The 21,368-nt window shown below is 42.2% G+C and overlaps 2 protein-coding genes, 1 long non-coding RNA gene and 1 other non-coding gene across 6 annotated transcripts in view; 2 read left to right on the top strand and 2 right to left on the bottom strand.

Moving 5' to 3' along the window:
- Positions 1-5,824, bottom strand: part of DYNLT2B (dynein light chain Tctex-type 2B) — a 34,216-nt gene extending 28,392 nt beyond the window's left edge. Inside the window, exons 1-2 of the mRNA XM_004618729.2 lie at positions 5,663-5,824; positions 3,706-3,839 (exon numbers count right to left, since the gene is read on the bottom strand). Of these exons, the coding sequence (XP_004618786.2) occupies positions 3,706-3,839; positions 5,663-5,790 (262 nt within the window). The 5' untranslated portion in view covers positions 5,791-5,824. The remainder of the gene's footprint in view (positions 1-3,705; positions 3,840-5,662) is intronic.
- Positions 1-21,368, top strand: part of LOC129402497 (uncharacterized) — a 92,263-nt gene that overhangs the window by 30,804 nt on the left and 40,091 nt on the right. The window lies entirely within an intron of this gene.
- TM4SF19 (transmembrane 4 L six family member 19) lies at positions 7,359-20,549 on the bottom strand. Its single transcript, XM_004618728.2, has 5 exons — positions 20,469-20,549; positions 14,268-14,468; positions 13,818-13,895; positions 9,792-9,961; positions 7,359-8,956 (listed from the first exon to the last, which is right to left on the bottom strand). The coding sequence occupies exons 2-5, from the start codon at positions 14,442-14,444 to the stop codon at positions 8,773-8,775; spliced, it is 609 nt and encodes a 202-aa protein (XP_004618785.1). The 5' UTR covers positions 14,445-14,468; positions 20,469-20,549; the 3' UTR covers positions 7,359-8,772.
- On the top strand, positions 16,271-16,374 carry LOC129403108 (small nucleolar RNA U13). Its single transcript, XR_008629081.1, has one exon. It is a non-coding gene; the product is annotated as a small nucleolar RNA U13 (small nucleolar RNA).

The following is a 21,368-nucleotide window of genomic DNA, read 5'->3' as shown; positions in this document are numbered from 1 at the left end:
TCCCAGAGAGGCAAAAACGTATAGTAGAAATGACATCTGCACTTGTATGTTCATTGCTGCACTGTCTACAATAGCCAAAATCTGGAAAAAAACCTGCGTGCCCAAGAACAGATGACTAGTTAAAGAAACTTTGGTACATTTACACCGTGGAATACTATGCAGCTGTTAGAAAAGATGAAGTCATGAAATTTGCATAAGTGGATCAACATGGAAAGTATCCTATTAAGTGAAATGAGTCAGAAAGAGAGGGACAGACATAGAAAGATTGCAGTTATCTGTGGAATATGAAGTAACAGAATAGGAGACTAACACCCAAGAATAGTAGAGATAAGGACCAGAAGGTTTTCTCCACGGCTTGGAAGCCGGCCACACATGCTGGGGAAAAAGACAGCTCAGATAGCGAAGGGAACACCAAGTAAAGGTTGTTTGGAGGACCCACTCGGATTGGGAAATGTATGCCAATTGTAGAATATAGATCAAACAAAATGGTCACTCAATATCTCTACTACAAACCACAACATCTAAAAGGAGAGAGAGAACAAAAGGGAATACAACTGCCACAGAGGTGAGGTCGGGGGTTGGTGGGGTGGAGTGGTGGGAGGGATGCTGGGACCATTGGTGGTGGAAAATGGGCACTGGTGGAGGGATGGGTACTTGATCACTGTATGACTGGAAAGCAAGCACGAAAGTCTGTAAGTCTGTTACTGTACCTCATGGTGATTCACTAATAAAGAATTTTTAAAAATTATTTATTTTTAAAGTTGTTCACAGTAATTTATTACATACAATATTCCAACACCAATCCCATCACCATTATGTCTTCCTACCACTATTATTTTGAATTTTCCAACCACCACCAAAGCCTGCCACAATAACAGGCCCTAAATAATTTATTTTGTATTGCTTGTTTTGAATAATTCACTAAAAATGATCAAAAAAAGTTTTTTTAGAACAAAATGTGTGATGATTGTTGTATCTCACCCTGGAGTTAAGCTCTTTTATGAGATTACTAATATGTTATTAAAGGTTGAGCTTTGTGTGCTAATATTTTTTATATGAGATTGGTTGCCTTCTACTTTACATCCCACCCAAAGTTCTGTGCTATTCCTGGTACATCAGTGGTATAAAGTACAAGATGTTGTGCTCCAGGAATTCTAAAATTTTAAATAGGGTGAGTTTAAATAGCTGGAGTTTAAGTTCTAAGTGGATGGTGACTTTGGGGTCTGGAGAAATCTCTGCAGCTTGTTGATTCTTTCCAAGATTTATTTGTGAGTCTCTGGATCATGCCCAGTTAATGAGCTTATATGGAGCCAGAGGCAGTTTGTAGGAATGACTGCCAGGCTCCTAGAAGAACAGGGATATGTGAGGGAGACTGACCATCCCGACTCTGTGAAAACCTGGAGATTTCAGTCACAAAACCTCACACACCTGAGTTTTTCAACAGATTCATTCATGGAGGAAGCTCGTCTTGAGCCTGTAGAGATCGGCCGTGAGCATGGAGAATAAAGGCCAATTTTTAAAAAGAAGAAAATACAAAACTTATAAGTAGCAACTTTTAAATAACAGGATTTTACCTTTATCCTATTTTATTTTGGTTTTTGGTCCACACCTAGTGGTGCTCAAGGTTTACTCCTGGATCTGCCATTCAGGGGGATAGATGGGGTGTGAGGGATCGAACTTGGTTTGGCAACGTGCAAGCAAACACCCTACCTACTGTACTATTGCTCCAGAGCAAATTTTACATATGTTTTTAAACAAAGACATCTCTTCCCTCCAAGAAAATGTTATGATTATTATTTTTTAAGTAAGAAGTTGGACAGATAGTAGAGGAAGTAACTTTCCTTGCATGCAGCTGCTGTGTCCACAACCCTGGTTCGAATCCTAGGGCACTACAGAGCCCCTGAGCACTATTACTCCTGAGCACCACTGGCCATGGCCCCCAAACCAAAATTATTAAGATAGTATTAAATTTTTTTTTTTTTTTTTTTTTTTTTTGCTTTTTGGGTCACACCCGGAGATTCACAGAGGTTGCTCCTGCTTCATGCACTCAGGAATTACTCCTGGTGATGCTCGGGGGACAATATGGGAAGCTGGGAATCGAACCTGGATCGGCCGCATGCAAGGCAAACGCCCTACCCGCTGTGCTATTGCTCCAGCCCCAAGTTAGTATTGACAAATTTTAAAGGATAGTGGGACCGTAGTAGGGTACCTAACTCAGATTCAATTTTTGGCACAATATGGCTCCCTAAGGCAGTGCAGCTTTGCAGGCTCCTGGTACAACAAGGTTGGCCTGGTATCCATGTCATCACAGGGTATGAGCAGCATCAAAGACCCAGGCCCTTGGATTAAACCACCAGCCAGACTGTCCAAGAATTACTGGTCGATCCTGAGCACTAGTTAGGAAGCCCTGCCTGCTCAAAATAAAGTAAATTTTAAAAGGGCAGATAGAGATCAGGGATGTGGCTCACGTAGAACAGCTTTAGTAGTGCATGTAGGTGGCCCTGGGCTCAACCCTTGACAGCACAGTACACCAGTGAAATACCAACTTAGCCCCCACAACAGACAAAAACTAATGTAAAAGAATGAAGAAAATAATGCACAAAGGTGACTTTTCATTATTATGAGACAGAAAGCAGGGGAAAAAAGCAAAGATCGGTTCTTACAGATGGAGAGTTTGGCAAGAGAGGAAGGGTAAACATGGATAAACAGTTAAGAATTCAATGGGAGAGATGGACTGAGATCAGACTCTGAGGAGGCTCTGTGAATGCCCCTGGTCATCCAGAGCACCATATAAGAGATCACTTATTTCAAAAAGTTAGATCACAGCATTCATCTATTTAAAATAATACCCACTGTATTTCCTATCTTACCTTCCAGAGCAAATTTAACAGATTCAAATTCTGGGTATCAGACACCAGGGGTCTTATACACTGTAAACGGCCATGTGGTGTCAGAGACCAAATTCTAGGCCTCAAACATGCTAGGTATGTGCTCTACCACTTGAGTTGTATCTCATACTCAGAGTTTAAATATTTTCACACCTGAGTAGTATTCCACTGTGTGTACATACACAAATAAACAGTCTCACAGATAAACTTTAAACAAATATCTATGATTCCATCTATTCAAAACGTGTTCTTCCTCAGGGCCTCCTGTATACTTACAATTCTTGAATAGTGGTTCCTCATAATGTTGTATTTCACATCTCTTACACTGTCTGAAAAATCTTCAGTGTTAAAGTTACCGAATAGTCTGGTGATGTGGCTCAGTGGTAGCATGTAGTGGTAGCTAGTGGTAGCTTTTTATTTATGAGATCCTGAGTTTATCCCCAGCACATAACACACACAATTATTTACCGAATAACTAGAGAAGACGAAATATTGAAGAGAAACATCTTCAATAGAACATCCAGCTTATATCACTTGCTTAAAGATGGGAAAAGAGACAAATGAATAAATTTGACTGATTCAAGGGAATAAGGAACCAGAGGGATAATTGGGAATTAGAGGGCTAGTACATCAGGTACTATCCTCTTTTTTTTTTTTGCCTCGCATGCAGCCAACCCATGTTTGAATTCTGGCACCCTATATGGTCCTCCCAAGCACGGACAGGAATGGTCCCTGAGTTAGAACCAGGAAAAAGCCCTGAGCATGACCAAATCAAAACAAAAGAAAATCAGTCATTTCCAATTATAACCACAATTACCTTTTAACTTATCTTTAATGCTTTCTGATAAATGTTTTGTGAGCTGAGGCATTTCTTCTGGAGAATATTCAACATTTGTCAATTCCTCCTTGAGCACAGCATGGATGCAGTCTTTAACCACAGAGGGCCTGAACCTAAATAAAACAGGTTGGAATATATCATTGTTAACCCCCAAATTCCAATTTACAGTTGCTCAAGCCAAAAACCCCATGTCAATCCTATTGCTTTTCCTTCTCACAATCCACATTCCATTTATGAACGAATTATCAGTTATTTCAAGATAATTTAACACTCACTCTAATCATCCAACTGCCACTACCTCTTGCCATGCTACCATCACTTTTTGCCTCCATTACAAAACTTCCTAAGTCTGTGTCTGCCTTTGCCTCTACATCCTGTCCTCTACACAGCAACAAGACTCACTGGTCCTGTTAAAAGTATGTGAGGGAAATAATTTTAAAAAAAGGAAAAAAAGGAAAAAGGAAAAAAAAGTATGTCTTGGGCCAGAAGGTGAGTGGAGGTGTTAAGGAACATGTGACTGGTGTAGTCCAATTCCCCAGCACCCCAAGCCGAGAACAGTGCTGCATCTTCAGTCTTGCATTAAACCACTGGGCTAGTTGGCCAAAAATCACTAGGAAGAGCCCCTGGTCATCCAGAGCACCATATAAGAGATCACTTATTTCAAAAAGTTAGATCACAGCATTCATCTATTCAAAATAATACCCACTGTATTTCCTATCTTACCTTCCAGAGCAAATTTAACAGATTCAAATTCTGGGTATCAGACACCAGGGGTCTTATACACTGTAAACGGCCATGTGGTGTCAGAGACCAAATTCTAGGCCTCAAACATGCTAGGTATGTGCTCTACCACTTGAGTTGTATCTCATACTCAGAGTTTAAATATTTTCACACCTGAGTAGTATTCCACTGTGTGTACATACACAAATAAACAGTCTCACAGATAAACTTTAAACAAATATCTATGATTCCATCTATTCAAAACGTGTTCTTCCTATTAAATAGCCAAAATATATCCTGGCTCTTCCCTTTCTTTCCACTCATTAAAATGTTTCAAGTCTTCTTCAAACAAGTCACAAAACCAAACAGGATTTTTCCTGTGTAAGTTCATATATTAGTCATATGTATTTTAAAATTATATTTTACATTTGTAAGTATATAAAATATATACTTTACAAATATATATTTCATATATATTTCACAGGAAACAGCTATGAATTCAGCTTCAGGAAGATAAGTGAACATATAGTGTGTCATCTTGCCCACAGAAAAACTACCTGAGTTTTTTTCTCAAATCTTTGTACAGCTTAGAATGTTTGCTCACCTGATTCTGCAATCTACTTTCAAACAACAGAGAAGGGGCTTTGGAAAACATTGTTTAAAAAAATAAAATAAAAATAAATAAATATATAGTTCACATGCAGTTAGTGATAGTCCTCTGCACTAGATGGTGTGTCCTAACTCTGGGAAGACACTGGGGTGGCGGACCAAGAGAATCTGGACATCGCTTGGATAGGGTTTTGTATACATCAAGTCCCAAGACCCAAACCGGGGTAAGCCCTTTCTGGCACACACATGTGCACAGAAATCTTCAAAACACGGCTAAATTGCATTTGACCCCAGCCTCCGGTCTCTCTTTACTCCACCCATGCATCTTCCCGCGGTAGGCGCAGACCGATCCGTGGAAGAAGGCCGGTCCCCCGCATCCCGCCGGATGTCCCGGGCGCCCCTTGCCACGGAGGCGGGCCATTTCCTCGCACCCCGCCGGAAGCCGCGGGCGCCCCTTCCCACAAAGGCGGGTTGTTCCATCGCACCCCGCCGGAAGCCGCGGGCGCGTTCCCCGCACCCCGCCGGAAGCCCCGGGGGCCCCTCCCCCGCCGTGCCGCTCGCCCGGCTCCATCCCGGTCAGGCTCCGCCGTCTCCGCCTGCTACCCGCCTTTGCTGGAAAATGGGCCTCAGAATGTAGGTGTTCTCAGACTCCCCCAGATTCTCCGTCTCTGCCACCCCATCGACAGTGCTGTTGGACTGCGCTACCGAGAAGGAGACGGCCCGATACGAAGCCATGTTGTGAGCCGTCGCCGGGGAGACGCCGCGCGCGCCTGCGCAGCCGCCGCTGGGCGGGGCCACAGGCCGCCGCGCCCGAGATGCCCGAGGCGGGGCCCAACCTGTGATTGCGGCAGGGCTTCAACCTGCTTCCGCTTTCCCTAGTCGCTCTCAAGCCTGGGAAATGGACTCACTGAGGGACCCCTGAAGGATAAAGGCAGGGCTTACTGTTCTTTATCTAAGCAGAGGGTCCCCATGCAAATAGGCCTGTAGGCCAAATATAGCTAGTCTATCTTGCTTTGCATAATTTGTGGGTGAAATTTATATATCTAAGTGACTGAAAAATAACCGAGAACACTCAGTTCATAACGTGAAAATTACTGGAAAATACATTTTTAGCGTTCTTCAGTACATTTTTGTTAGGACACTTCGATGCCCACGAATTGACAATGACTGCTTATGTGCCATGAGGCAGAATGGAGCAGTTGTAATGGAGACGATACAAATGACCAAAATGTGATAATGGCCCAGACAGACATTGCAGTGGTTAATACCTGGTTTTGATCCCCTACATCAGCCGTACATCACTTGATCCCCTAGATCACGAGGGTGCTAACCTGATTTGATACCCTAGATTACCCTGGAGGTCAGAACCCAGGCTGAGCACAGAGCCAGGAATCATCCCGAAGGCCAGCTTATGGGGCCACAAGGACAGGAGAAAGAAATCTAAGAAGCCGAAGTCGATGGACCCCCTCAGGTGGCTAATGTGGGGTGGAAAAGAGAGAGATGGTCACTTTCTCCTGATCCGCCTTTGCCACCCTGGGACCAACTGGAAGGCTAGGACTGATAGAGTCTGTGGATGAGCCCCTTCTCAGCACAGGCCAGAGCCCACCAGATGACCCTCTAGCCACACCTGAAGTCTGCTTGGTCTTCTCACATGTAATCCCCACCAACCGAATTCTCGAGGAGCTCAGCCTGGAGTGAGGCATTGTTGTATTCTGCAATCCTAAGTGTGCTTTACCTGCCCTTTTTGAGCCAGGGCAGCCCTGTGCTGGGGCTGAGGTCCAGTAGACCATGGAAGGCAGATAGCAGCATTGTTTACCTACTTTGTGTTCCATATGTTCTAAATACATTTATGCACTTTTCTCTACCTCTCTTCCTGTCTGCCCCTGCTTTCCTGACTTTTCTCAAGCTGCTCTGCCTGACTCATCCTTTTCCCTGACCCTAAGATATTTTCTTATTTTCTCCTCCTCACTCCTGACTCACCTTTCAGCAACACTCCTTGACTACAGATCCTGAAAGGAGAGACTGGAAAGTCCCAGTCATCCATGTTTCACACCAGAAGCTGCTGTCTCAGCGCAATTCTCCATCCACATCCTCCTGAGTCCCACTTCATACCATTAAAAAAAAACACACACACAACTATTTATTGAATCACTACGAGATACACAGTTACAAAGCTTTCATGATCAGGTTTCAGTTATACAGTGTTCCAACACATCTTTCCACCAATGTACATTTCCCACCACCACTGTACCCAGTATCCCTCCCACCACCCCTCTCCTACCACCCTAACCTCCCCCCAACACTTGTCTCTGTGGCAGGCATTTTTCTTACTCTCTTTACTTTGGGACATTATGGTTTGTAATACAGATATGGAGAGGCCATCGTATTTGATCTCTCAGTACACACTGCCCATCCAGAGCAATCCCTTCAAACATAACTGTCATAATGGTCACTTCTGTATCCCAGCTGTCCTGTCCTCCAGCACTTGAGGCAGGCTTTGAGCCATGGACCAATCCCCAGGCTGTTAGTTTCACACTATATTATTTTATATCCCACAAATGCCCACTCCATATCTTTGAAATCCTTCTGTCACTGCTGGAGAAAGCCTTCTTCCACTTTTCTTGGGCTGATTAGCCAAGCACCAACTCAAACCCAAGTGAAGCCTTCTTCCTTTTTCACAGCGCCCTCCTGGAGGCTCTCTTTTCCTACATTCATTCTGCCCCTATGTTGGCTCCTAACCTGGACCGGAACAGATGAATTCGTTTCCAGAACCTGACGTAGTTACTGAGGACAAGGTAGGGGCCAAGGACAGGGGCTGGGTATCATTACCATTGTCATGAACTTGGGATATGTATATCCCAAGGGCTATGTAGGACCATGCTTGGTGTACTCTTTGCATGTTGGACACAGATGAAAAGAACATACTGGTAGATTAGTCATTCCAGTCTGCTGTAACAAAATACCATGGACTATATGACCTAACAACACAATTTTATTTTCCGGAGGGCAGAAATCCTAAAAATTTAACAAAGTTGATTTCCCCAAGCCTCCTGTTTGCTTGCAAATGTCCACCTTCTTGCTGTGTGCTCACATGGTCTTTTCTACTGTGTGTGGGTGCAGAGAGAGAGCTGGTATATTATTCTCTCATAATGAGGCCTGCTTCTGCTGGATTAGGATTTCACCCCAATGGCCCCATTTATCTCTAGTTAGCTTCATGAGGATCCTATTTCCAAAGAAAGTCAAACTGGAGTTTTAAGGCATCAACTTGTAAATTTAGGAAGCCCACAATACAGTAAGGTGGACTTGGATTTAAAGATGGAAATGCAGGAACAAACTTGACCTTGACCTAGTTGAGAGCTTGTGGGCAGCAAGTCCACAATTATACTCTGAGAGCCCCTATTATTTTATAACACATGATATATTTGCTGGGTGGTTGGAGAGGTTACAATGAGATCAGGAATGGAGGACTTTGTATGGACAATACCTTCCTTCCCAGAAATAATGGCCGTATTATTTCTTTGAACAATATATCACACTGCAGTACACAATGTAATTTGAAATGCATTCTATCATTCAGCATACATGCAAGCTATTACACATTGTTCCTATTACACGAGTATCTAAAAGAGATGTTTGTTTAAAATTCATACCCACTGCTTGTGCAGGAAAGATTCAAGGCAGGTCATGGTGAACATCTCATGTTTAGAGAGGCACTCCTTATGACTTCTCACAGAGACTGAAGAAAAGACCCAAGAAGCTGTTCATGAAATGAATGATTACCAGAATCATCTGGACGAAGGTGATGCACAGGAGAGAGGAAAAGAAGGACACGTGCCAAACCACCGCTTTAGAAGGCTCCAGGCAGACAGAGGTCCAGAGGGAATGGTCGTATAAGTAATTCCTATGCCCCCAAAAAATAAAGTGTACCAAAAATTGTACAATAATTAAGATACATCAAATAGAAGCAACATAAGTAAAAAGCTGGGGTCTTCCCCTAACTATAGGACTGATCTTTTAAAGATTTTTTTGTTGTTGGTTTTTTTTTTAAGATTTTATTATTGAATCATTGTGGGATAGATCTTTACAAAACTTCGTAATTAGGTTTCAGTCATACAGCGCTCCAACACCCATCCCTCTAGCAGTGTACTTTTCCCAGCACCAGAGTCCAATCACCACCACCCCCATAGCAGGCGTTTTCTCTCCCTCCCTCCTTCCCTCTCACTCCCTCTTTCTCTCCCTTCCTCTCCCTCTCCCTCTCCCTCTCCCTCTCCCTTTCTCCCTCTCCCTCTGCCTCTCCCTTTCTCTCTCTCTCTCTCTCTCTCTCTCTCTCTCTCTCACCTCCCCTTGCACCCTCCCTTTTGGGGCATTGCAGTTTGAAATACAGATACTGACAGGTTATCAAGAATATCCCTTTACCTACTTTTAACACTCAGTTCTTGTACAGTGTGATCATTCCCAACTAATATTGTCATTATTGTCATCCCGGTCCATTGTCTATCTTATCTACTGTCTGCTCCACACACACATGTGATTGATTCCAACCACCGACCATATATATCATATATCATATATATCATATATGGATATATCATATATATCCATATGTTGGATATATATGATATCCAACATATATACATATATATGTATATATATATAAATGCAGTCTGCATTTACATTTTTCTAAGTGCCATGCGCACAAAACACTAAAGTATGTGACCCAGAGGTCTAACATTTACCTGTTATGCAAGTCTTTAAATGGGTAACCATATTTCCAAGTGTGTGTCTGATTGAAGAAGGAGGCATCAAACATGCAGAAAGGACCTTCCTTCAGGGCTACTCCACAAATGATAAAGCAAATCAAGGCCCCAAGCAAAGCCAGACCACTTGCCAACAGAGCAGTAAGTATCTGCAGGGAGAGAGAAGAAACGAGTGATGTAGTGACTTGTGGGAGCCTGGATATGTAATTTCCCCAGTGCTTAGGCTTTTTAGGTTGCCCCCATCATGTCTGGTGGGATAATACTACCCAAATCTCTGTAAAGCTAAAGGAGGTTGGTAAGGGTTCACTGGGTATATAGGGGTGGGAGGGAAAGAAATGAGAAGGTGAACTCTGGCACTTGGACCTGGAGATAAACCCAGGTGTTTATTAAAAACAAGCAAGCAAACAAAAGAACATTGTAAACACTCAGAATAGGTGTTAAAAATTTAAGGCTCTGACAAGATCTAACATCCGTTCATGATAAAAACTCTCACCAAAATGGGTTTTGGAGGAACTTTCCTCAAGATAGTCAAAGCCATCTACCCCAAACCTATGACAAGTATTATCCTCAATGGGGAAAAGCTAAGGGCCTTTCCTCTAAGATCAGGTACAAAACAAGGGTGCCCACTCTCACCACTGCTCAATTCACTGTTCAATATAGTACTGGATGTACTTGCAATAGCTTTTAGGCAAGAAAAAGATATTAAGGGCATCTAGGAAGGAAAAGAAGAAATCAAACTCTCACTACTTGCAGACAATATGATACTATATCTAAAGAAGCCTAAAACCTCTACTAAGAAACTCTTACAAACAACAGACTTGTACAGTAAAGTTGCAGGCTATAAAATCAATACTCAAAAATCCATGGCCTTCCTATTTGCAAACAATGAGACAAAGGAAAGGGACATGAAAAAAGCAATCCCATTCAAAATTGTGCCCCAGAAAATCAAGTACCTTGGAATCAGCTTAACTAAAGAAGTAAAAGCCCTCTACAAAGAAAACTATAAAACGCTACTCCATTAAATAAAAGAGGACATGAGGAAATGGAAACATATCCCCTGTTCATGGATAGGGAGAATCAACATTATCAAAATGGCAATACTCCCCCAAAATTTTACAGATTCAACGCGATCCCTACCCATGAAATTCTTCAAAGAAATGGATCAAGCAATCCTGAAATTCATATGGAACAACAAACATCCACAGATAGCTAAAATAATTCTTGGGAAAAAGATGATGGGAGGCATCACCCTCCCCAACCTCAAACTTTACTACAAAGCGGTAACAATTAAAACAGCATGGTACTGGAACAAAAGCAGAGCTGCAGACCAGTGGAACAGCATGGAATATCCCTACACACAACCTCAAATGTATGATCATCTAATCTTTGATAAGGGAGCAAGAAATATGAAGTGGAGCAAGGAAAGCCTCTTTAACAAATGGTGCTGGCATAACTGGACAACCACATGCAAAAAAATGGGCTTAGATCTCAACCTGACACCATGCACAAAAATCAGATCAAAATGGATTAAAGACCTCAACATCAGACCACAATCCATAAGGTACATTGAAGATAAGGTCGGCAAAACCCTACACAATACTGAAGCTAAGGGTATCTTCAAAGATGACACGCAACTGACCCACCAAGTGGAAACAGAGATAAACAAACGAGACTCTATTACGAAGCTTCTGCACTGCAAAAGATACAGTGACCAAAATACAAAGACAATCTACAGAATGGGACGGGATATTCACCCAATACCCATCCAATAAGGGGTTGATATCAAGGGTATATACAGCACTGGTTGAACTCTACAAGAAGAAAACATCCAACCCCATCAGAAAATGGGCCAAAGAAACAAACAGAAACTTTTCTAAGGAAGAGATACAAATGGCCAAAAGGCACATGAAAAAATGCTCTGCATCACTAATCATCAGGGAGATGCAGATCAAAACAACTATGAGATACCACCTCACACCACAGAAAATGGCACACATCCAAAAGAACAAAAGCAACCGCTGTTGGAGAGGATGTGGGGGAAAAGGGACCCTTCTACACTGCTGGTGGGAATGCTGACTGGTCCAGCCTCTTTGGAAAACAATATGGACGCTTCTCAAAAAACTAGAAATTGAGCTTCCATTTGATCCAGCAATACCACTTCTGGGAATATGGTATTCCATATAGGAATATGGATATTACCTTATCTCCATAATCCCAGAGAGGCAAAAAGGTATAGTCAAAATGACATCTTCACTTATATGTTCATCGTGGCACTGTTTACAATAGCCAGAATCTGGAAAAAACCCGAGTGCCCGAGAACAGATGACTGGTTAAAGAAACTCTGGTACATCTATACAATGGAATACCATGCAGCTGTTAGAAAAGATGAAGGCATGAACTTTGCATATAAGTGGATCAAAATGGAAAGTATCATGCTAAGTGAAATGAGTCAGAAAGAGAGGGACAGACATAGAAAGATTGCGCTCATCTGTGGAATATAAAATGGCAGAGTAGGAGACTAATACCCAAGAATAGTAGTATATAATACCAGGAGGTTGACTCCATGGCTTGGAAGCTGGCCTCACATGCTGGGGGAAAGGCAGCCTAGATAAGAGAAGTTAACACCAAGTAAAATGTGGTTGGAGATCGAGTGTGGGAAGGGAGATGCGTGCTGAAAGTAGATTAGAGACTGAACACGATGGCCACTCGATACCCCTATTGAAAACCACAACACCCAAAAGGAGAGAGAGAACAAAATGGAATACCCTGCCACAGAGGGGGGTTTGGGTGGGGTGGGATGGGATTGGAGGTTGGGAGGGATACTGGGTTCATTGGTGGTGGAGAATGGACACTGGTGGAGGGATGGGTTCTCGAACATTGTATGAGGGAAACACAGCATAAAAATGGGTAAATTTGTAACTGTACCCTCATGGTGACTCATTAATTAAAAAAATAAATTAAAAAAATAAAATATAAAATAAAATAAAATAACTGAAAAAAAGTTTAAGGCTCTGATTAGTTGGTTATCTTTTGGTTATCTTATGCCTATCTCTGACTCTATCATGAGAAAGCTACACCCTTAAAAGTACTGTGGCCAATTTCTGATTCCTCTTTCTTAAATCAAGCATGAAAGGAAGGAGAAGAAAGAGGGAGGAAGCACACACACACACACACACACACACACACATACACAGAGCATATAGAGAACAGTTCTGTCACTGTACTTCTCTAATTTCGTTACTTTTTTCCCAAGAGACAACAGTTAGTTTAATTCTTTGCCAGGATAACTTGTTTCCAGGTTGACTTCTCTCTTGAGTTACTAGATTTTTTTCTTCCTTCCAAAGGACACCTACTTTAAGACACCGAATAAGAGCTGAATAGATAGGTCACTGAGCTAGTGTACACGAGGAATGCCGGCGTTCAATTTCTGGTACAATATGTGCACTGCTGGGAACAACCCCTGAGTACCAGTGGGTATGGTCCCAAAACAAAAACAGCTAAATAAAGTATATACATAATTTTTATATAGAATACAGTTATGTTCTCACTCATCCCAAGCTAGATATAGGTGCATTGTTAAGTTTGAGCTCTAAGTTAAAAGATTCAAGATGTATTGTCTGACATAGCCAAGCACAGTGAAGCTCAAAATGTGGTCATAGGGACATACAGGGACATAGCTCAGAGGCACCAGACCTGTGTGAGGTCCACCTATAAGGAAGTGAAGTACTTTGCACTAGACCTTAGCGATATTAAGGGGAAATCTGAAAAGGATCTGACAAAACATTCAAGTCAAACACAGAATAAGGGTAGCAGGTGTAGCCAGCAGACAGATCCAGAGAGTTTCTGCACTTGACTGACTGGCTATTCTGATGTAGGTACAGATGGAGTCAGTGATTGATTTCAATTTCCCAAACTGAAATCATCTCTTTAACACTCCACCTCTAAAGAAACAGAATGTGGTTGGGGGTTATACGAGGTTTTGGATGAGTGGAATCTGGTGCTCACATTTCGGCAGGGTCCATTCCTTCTGAAGCAACAACACCTCCAGCCCATCAGGGAGATGAGGCTAGCAGCAGTGAGCACCTAAGAGAGGAGAGAGAAATTCCGAGATTAATCACCCTTTGCTAGCGGTGGACACATCCTCAGGACTCAATGGTCCTCTCTTTCCCAGAGGGCTTGGTTTTGATTTATCTGAACCCAATTTTAGGAGACTAGCCTTATATGACTCAGTGTGTACCCATGTTTCATCTAGTCAGAAACACCTAAAATACAGCAATTCTTGACAGCTCTCTTAGAGTTGCCACTCCCTTCAAGTGACTATCCACCAAAGTTGTGCTTCTAAGAAACTTTTTTGCAGAGAATCAATACACTCCTTCCAGTACAACTCCATACCCCCTGCCCTACCCTGGATGTGCACTTTTAAGAGTGTCCCACCCAAGGAATCCAGATACTTACCATGAGACCTCCTCCCCAGAGGCCAGAGCCTAGCATGGCATGCCTGCCAATGAGGCCCCTCAACAGGTAGGTCACATCCCAGCTAGGAAAGAGCAGAACCGTGTTGGCCCCAGCAGCCAACAGAGATGTTGTCCCAAGGCTCAGGCCCAGGATGCGGGAGCAGGTCTGTGAGCACATTATGCAGAGAGGGAGAGTAGTGTCCTAGAACCAACGGAAGGAAGGTCAAGGTAGCTCTGCTGTCGGAAGGGAAATCACAAACCATAAAGTGGGAGGTTTGTTGAAACCACAACCATAAACTACAGACACCAGGCCAGGAATGTGGCCAATGTAAAGCACTTACCTTGCATGTGTGAGGCCCTTGGTTAAATCTCCCACACTACATCATTATGTCATCATATTTTCATCTTCATCATCATCATATCATCACAACTCTGTCTCTTGTAGTTAGGGAGATAGCTCAAGCTATGGAGCTTATGTGTAGCATCTGAAAGGCTCTGAGTTTGATCCCTGATGCCACATGGGACCCCAAGGACTTCCCAAAATCATCAGGAGTGGCCAGGTACTCAAAATAAGTTCTATTGAATAAAAGTTCTATTCCATAAATTCTCTAATTGATAGTGATGATATATCTTTAAAGTCCACCAAAATCCAGTGGAAATCTGGAAAGGATCTGACAAAACATTCAAGTCAAACACAGAATAAAAGGCAGCAGGAGGAGCCAGCAGACAGACCCAGAGAGTTTCTGCACTTGACTGGCTATTCTGATGTAGATACAGATGAAGTAGACAAGGTGAGGTGGTCAAAGGTGATATTTGCTCAAATCCAGTATAATTCTATGTGGTTCCTGATATAGATGATGAAGAATGGCGAAGAGAAGAAAATGATGAAGATAATGAGAGGAACAAGAGGAGAATGTAGATAACTAATGGAATATAAATGGATTCAAAAAAAAATTTTTTTAAATTTCTTTCAGTCTGGGAGCAAATTTCAATCTTAATGTTTTGGGGCTTTGGGGGCTCTTTTTTTTTTTTTTTGCTTTTTGGGTCACAGCTGGCAATGCACAGGGGTTACTCCTGGCTCTGCACTTAGGAATCACCCCTGGCGGTGCTCAGAGGACCATATGGGATGCTGGGAATCGAACCCAGGTCGGCCACGTGCAAGGCAAACGCCTTACCCGCTGTGCTATCGCTCCAGCCCCTGGGGGCTCATTTTTGAAATTGTTTTTATTACCATAGTTCTCAATTTAATTGTGGGGTGTGTGTGTGTGTGTGTGTGTGTGTGTGTTGTGTGTGTGTAAAATAACTGAAGCAGAATACAGTGGGATGTATTAAAACATTTGTAGGGACATAGTAAAACATTTGTCTTGCACATGCACATGACTTCTGAGCACAGAGCCTGGAGTAATCCCTAAGAAAAGTTGAGTATGGCTCAACTCCAGCCCCTTCCCAAATAGGAATCTCAATCCCTTTCCACTCCAAATTCATTTCTATATCTCCCTGGCTGGAGCGATATCACAGTGGGTAGGGCATTTACCTTGCATGTGGCCGACCTGGGTTCAATTCCTCCGTCCCTCTTGGAGAGTCCGGCAAGCTACCAAGAGGATCCCGCCCACACTGCAGAGCCTGGCAAGCTCCCCGTGGTGTATTTGACATGCCAAAAACAGTAACAAGTCTCACAATGGAGACGTTACTGGTGCCTGCTCGAGCAAATCAATGAACAATGGACAACAGTGCTACAGTGCTATACCTCCCTTTCTCAACAAGAACTTTATGGAATCAACACCATCATGTTCTGTGGGGAAAAAAGAAAACCTACTCCCTCAGTTCTGCTGGAAGCTGGAGGGTGCTCAGCATATGCAGGAGGGCACAGCATTCTAGCTTCTTCTCCTCCTTTCTCCGTATATTGGGGCTCAAGGATTACACGGTATCATTACATGAATTTGGAGAGTTAGCAATTCCCAACATATTTCTGTGTACTTTCTTTTGTTAAAAAAGAAAAGGGGGATCCTTTTCCGGTTCATAAGCATGATGACTGGGTGTTCACATGTTTGTGGGACATGTGCCTCCCTTAAATCTTGTTACGCATTTGGCATATTACCCATCTGACAATGCACTGTAAAAAAGAAAAGGGGTCAGGAAAGATATTTTGGGGATTAAACACTTTTCCTTGCATCTCCAAACTCATATTTAATTTAAACTCGTATTTGGCACCAAATCTGGTTGCTGAGGGTCACTTCTGAGTGCAAAGCCAGGAATAGTCCTTGAGCATAGCCAGATATAAACCCAAACCCAATTAAAAAGAAATAAAAATAATTTATTAGCAAAAAGGTGGGTTTGAAATGTTTGCGTGAATTAAGTGGGTATTTTGACAGCATGATTTCTCCTTTGGCATGCTTAACTTGGCATTTAAGAGCTTTTGAATTTTTTTTTAAATCAACTTATCACTTATTTACAATTTTGTGGAATTTCAGTTGTTATTCACCTGCTGTTGTGTGTAAGTGTCACCAACACCACAACACATTTTCAGAAATCTTTTAATTGGGAGATATAAAGTAGCATAGTTCCCTACTTTTAACAACAAATGAACAAAGTCATCAGAACCAGAAACTTTGACTATAGAACTGAGCTTACATAGCTTACACTGTTGTTTGTGTGGGGGGAAGGGGGGGAGTAGGGGGGTAGTGGGGGGATATAGGAGGGGCTGTTGGGACACTAGTGGAGGGAAGTGGACTCTCTGGTTGTGGATGTAGTGTTGGAAGGATGCATAATTATAATACCATAACTATAATTAATGGCATTGTAAATCCTGGTACCTCAGTAACAATGGTTAACTTATTTTAAAATGAATATGTAATGGACATCTTTGCAGTTTAAGATGGCTCTTTGAAAATAAAATTCTTGACAGAAAGTCCTGACCCTACGCCAGGCTGTCTTCATTGGGGCCCCTTGGAGGGGGGCGGGTTGAGTTTCCCTCCTCACCCCAAGCAGCACCCTGGCAGCCGAAAACCTCCAGAACACAACTGCAAGCATGCTCAAGGCTGCTCTCCACAAGCTCGGAGGAGCCTCACCTACAGGGGAACCTGCAGAAAAACTCAGGTATGTGGGACCCGTGACTGACATCTCTAAGTCTACTCATAACAGGACTGGGCCTCCTCCCCCCTATTCGCAGTTTTCAAGTAGCTTGGCAGTCACACCCACAAACTGCCCCAGGTTCTGTATAATCTCATCAATGGCCAACACCCAGAGACTATGAAATAAAGCTCCTGGAAGAGAGAAACACAGAACATTATCTTATACTCTAGCCCACTGATGTACCAAAAGTAGCACACATTTGTTTGGTTTTAATATACATGCTTGTAATCTCTTATGTAAAGGCTAAGATGGCACCAGGATAAATACAACAATCTTCACATACTTTCCTCTTATGGTAGTGGGAAGGAGCATGGTGGTGGAATTGGTGTTGAACATTATTTGTAATGAACTATTGTCAACAACATTTTTTTTTAAAAATTACAAGAAAAAAAAGAAAAGAAAATTCTCTCTTAATGGTGATCAGAATCCTGCCGCTCAATGGGGACAGTCAGTAGAACCTATGGTATCTTATTTGAATTGACATTCTCTATTAGGTTTTATTCCTGTTTATTTTAAATTTTCTTTTTGCTTCACTGGAACAGAAACACCCTTAGTTTTATTTCTTTTTTTTATTTCTTTTTTTTTACACCCTCAGTTTTAAACATTAAAAGTGTAGTTGCTTTGTTATAATAAAATAAAATGTGTAAACATCAAAAATAGAAAATAATAAAACATGCAACAATTTTATGATGACTCTCAAAAGCATTATGCTAATGAAGCCAAAACCAAAAGATACTGTTTATATGAAACTCTAGGAAAAGCAAAACTAACGCTAGAAAGCAAATGTGTGGTTATCAGGACCTAAGTAAGAACGGGAATGGGGCTTTATATATATATAGGGGCACAAGGAAACGTTCTGTGATGATGGAAAAGTTCTGTATGGAGATTCTGGTGACAAGTACATTATAGATTAATAAAACTCAAAAAGCTCTTCTCGAAGAATTAGTGAATTTTATGTTATTTTAATTTCCTATCTTTGAAATTAAATATTTAAATGTCATGTCTGGATAGCACTACACTGTAGCACTGTCTTCCCAAATTACTTCCTAAAAACAATTCCGGTTGTTCATTGATGTGCTCGAGTGGGCACCCGTACTGTCTCCATTGTGTTACTGTTTCTGGCATATCGAATACTCCACGGGTAGCTTGCCAGGCTCTGCCATGTGGGCGGGATAATCTCGGTAGCTTGCCAGGCTCTCGAGAGGGACAGATGAATCAAACCCGGGTCAGCCGCAAGTAAAGCAAACACTCTACCCACTGTGCTATCGCTCCAGTCCCATTTCTTGATAAATTTTAGAATTTATCCAGAATTTATCATTTCTGGATAAATTCTAAAATGCCTGCATTTATAACCACTTCTTTTGTCTTGTTGCTATTATTTGGCCTGGACTGGAGATGGAGGCCAGGCCCTCACCCAAGGCAACTGCTCAGCCACTGAGGCACATGCCAGGCCCCATTTATCCTCTTCTGGATTTCACTGACTTATTTTTAAATTATGAATGGTATAGGACTAGTAATGCCCTATAGGACTAGTAATGTGACTTGTTTTTAAATGATGAATTAGCATAGGACCAGTAATATCCTACTAGTAAGAGGACTAGTAATTTGGGAAGACTCTGATCAGTGTGGGTCTTAAAAATAAATCAGTGACATGACTGATTCCCAAGAAGTGACACCATATTCCAACCATATTCCAATTAGATACCTGTCAGTCTCCCCTAAAGGCTTTGATGCTGTCTTGTCTTTCCACATTGTTGTGCACATAATTAGAAATAGTCTGTTTTCTCCTCTCTCCCCTCTCTCTCTCTCTCTCTCTCTCTCTCTCTCTCTCTCTCTCTCTCTCTCTCTCTCTCTCTCTCTCACACACACACACACACACACACTGCCCCCCCACACACAAACAGCATACATATACAGTGAGGTATTAGAGCTGAAGGAGTTAAGTATAATGCACATATTTTTACTTGAAAGTTGTATGGAATAATTAAACGATTTCCATGAAAATAGAACCAGTTGACCTAAGTTGCTACCAATGATATTACTGAAGTCCCAGCTATGCCCCTCTAATCCTATCATTTTCCTGGACTCCTTGTCAGGAACTACTAGCCTAAATGTTTTGTTTGTTTTTTAATCATAGCCTTTTACAAATGGCTTACAACTTGTTAACTCATGTTTGAAAAAAAAATACATTGATGAACTATGTGTTTTCTCTTTGCCCAGACTGCAGTTTATAGCAGAGATCTATGCCTGAGCCAATGTGAAGCAGGCTCACATTGAGAAGTGGGGTCATGCTCCTATCCCTTCTCCTTCACTATCAGTCCCAGAGCTTAGGTGATTTTCTTTCCCTCATCTCAGGTACGAGCTCAAGATTCTCCTTCCTCTCTTCCCCAAAGATCTTCCTGCAACCATTCCCAGTATATTTCCATGTGAGGCATTGCCTTCCCACAGGATGTTTTCTACCTATGCCATGTTTCTCACAGGGAAAGAGACAACTTGCCCCTGATGACAGGAAGTTTAGGTCTCTGTGTCCCCAGGGAAGTTAGGGTAGAATACGAACAGTAGCCTTTACTTCTGGGATGCAGGCCTGGAGGAGGAGGTGGAGATCGGGAATTAGCAGAGATGATGGTTCCTTCTCTCTTCCTTCCCCAGCTTATCCAACCCCAGAGGCCCCTCTTTCTGCCAGCTCTGGCTATTTCCTGCTCAGCTCTCAGGAGGCGGGCACTAGAGGTTAACAATTCTTTCCACATTCTGTTCACAGTTGTGAGGCAAGTGCTTGTCTGAGTTGCCTTCCTCCATAAACCAAGTCACTGAGTACAATATATGTCTACGTGGTGGAGTGAATTAGTCAACTAACTGGATAAGCCAGTGATAATTGTAACCCACACCCTCCCAGAGGACTGCCACTTTGTCAGGGCTCCAAGTGAGGACACGGTGTTGCAGGTCTTTCAGAAATGTGCTCTCATCTGGTGTTTCTCAACCTTTGTCCCACCTGAGCCTTTTTCCAACCCTGCTCTCTTTCTGTGACCAACCTATTTTTCCCTTATGGACCTCCCATTTATGTGATTTTCACCTGTGATCTCCTTGGAATATCCTGGGAGCCTCAAGGGAGTCTCATTGGCGCTCAGTTGAGAAATGATGCTGTAGACCAGTATCTTACAACCTTTTATCCCTTTAGGCTGTGAAAATAGGAGAAATATTTCATGAATTTTTAAGGCAGATTTCTTTTAAAATTAGGATTTTTAAGAGGAGCTTGTGTATTCTTCTTTAAAATCTAGTATCACAAAATGAAATCATACACTTATATTTATATGGAAACTGATGGGACCAGGGAAATAGCTCAACCCCAGGACCACCAGGTCCACTAAGCACCACAGGGAACAACTTCTGAACATTGTAGAAGTCACCCCTAAGTTCTTTGGGTATTGGCCCTCAGGAAAAAAAATAACCAGAAATATCAGTGAGAAAAATGCTAATAATAGAACACCTTAATTATTTTTGGAGGGGAGGTCCACCTGGTGGTAGGCCTTACAAGGATCACTCCTATTGGTGCTTGGGGGACCATATATGGCGCTCAGGATAGAACTCGGGTCCACTGCATGCAAGGTAAGCACCTTAACCCTGTTATTATCTCCCTGGCCCCAACATCTTGAATTTTTGAGAAAGCAATATTTAATTAAAATAATATATGCACCAAATGATGTGCATATACATACCTGTTAATACTTTTCATCCAGACAACTCTCTTGCTCCACTAACTTCTGGATCCAGGATACAGCTTTATCACAGTCTGGCAAGAAACTAAAGTACACAGTCCCTATTCTGTGGACTGCTGGTTGGGAACTGCTGTCTATACAAAGGACCTGAGAAACCTTTGTTCAGAAATGTTTTTGAGTTATTCAGAAATGCTCCACCTTTGAGTTATTCCATTTCTGATACAGCTAATCGAGACATGAATACCAAAACAACACCT

The sequence above is a fragment of the Sorex araneus genome, chromosome 2 (genome assembly GCF_027595985.1).
Source record: "Sorex araneus isolate mSorAra2 chromosome 2, mSorAra2.pri, whole genome shotgun sequence".
Taxonomy (NCBI): Eukaryota; Metazoa; Chordata; class Mammalia; order Eulipotyphla; family Soricidae; genus Sorex; species Sorex araneus.
Note: the sequence above shows the minus strand (reverse complement) of the source record. Positions and strands in the feature narration are given on the sequence as shown.

What these genes read in the sequence shown, in the direction of transcription:
- TM4SF19 (XM_004618728.2), bottom strand. Translation starts at nt 14,444, where the DNA reads ATGTGCTCACAGACCTGCTCCCGCATCCTGGGCCTGAGCCTTGGGACA. An exon ending in GGAATGGACCCTGCCGAAAT is followed by an intron (nt 9,962 to 13,817) that starts GTGAGCACCAGA and finishes CTCTCCCTGCAG; the next exon opens with ATACTTACTGCTCTGTTGGC. An exon ending in TTTAAAGACTTGCATAACAG is followed by an intron (nt 8,957 to 9,791) that starts GTAAATGTTAGA and finishes TTGGGGGCATAG; the next exon opens with GAATTACTTATACGACCATT.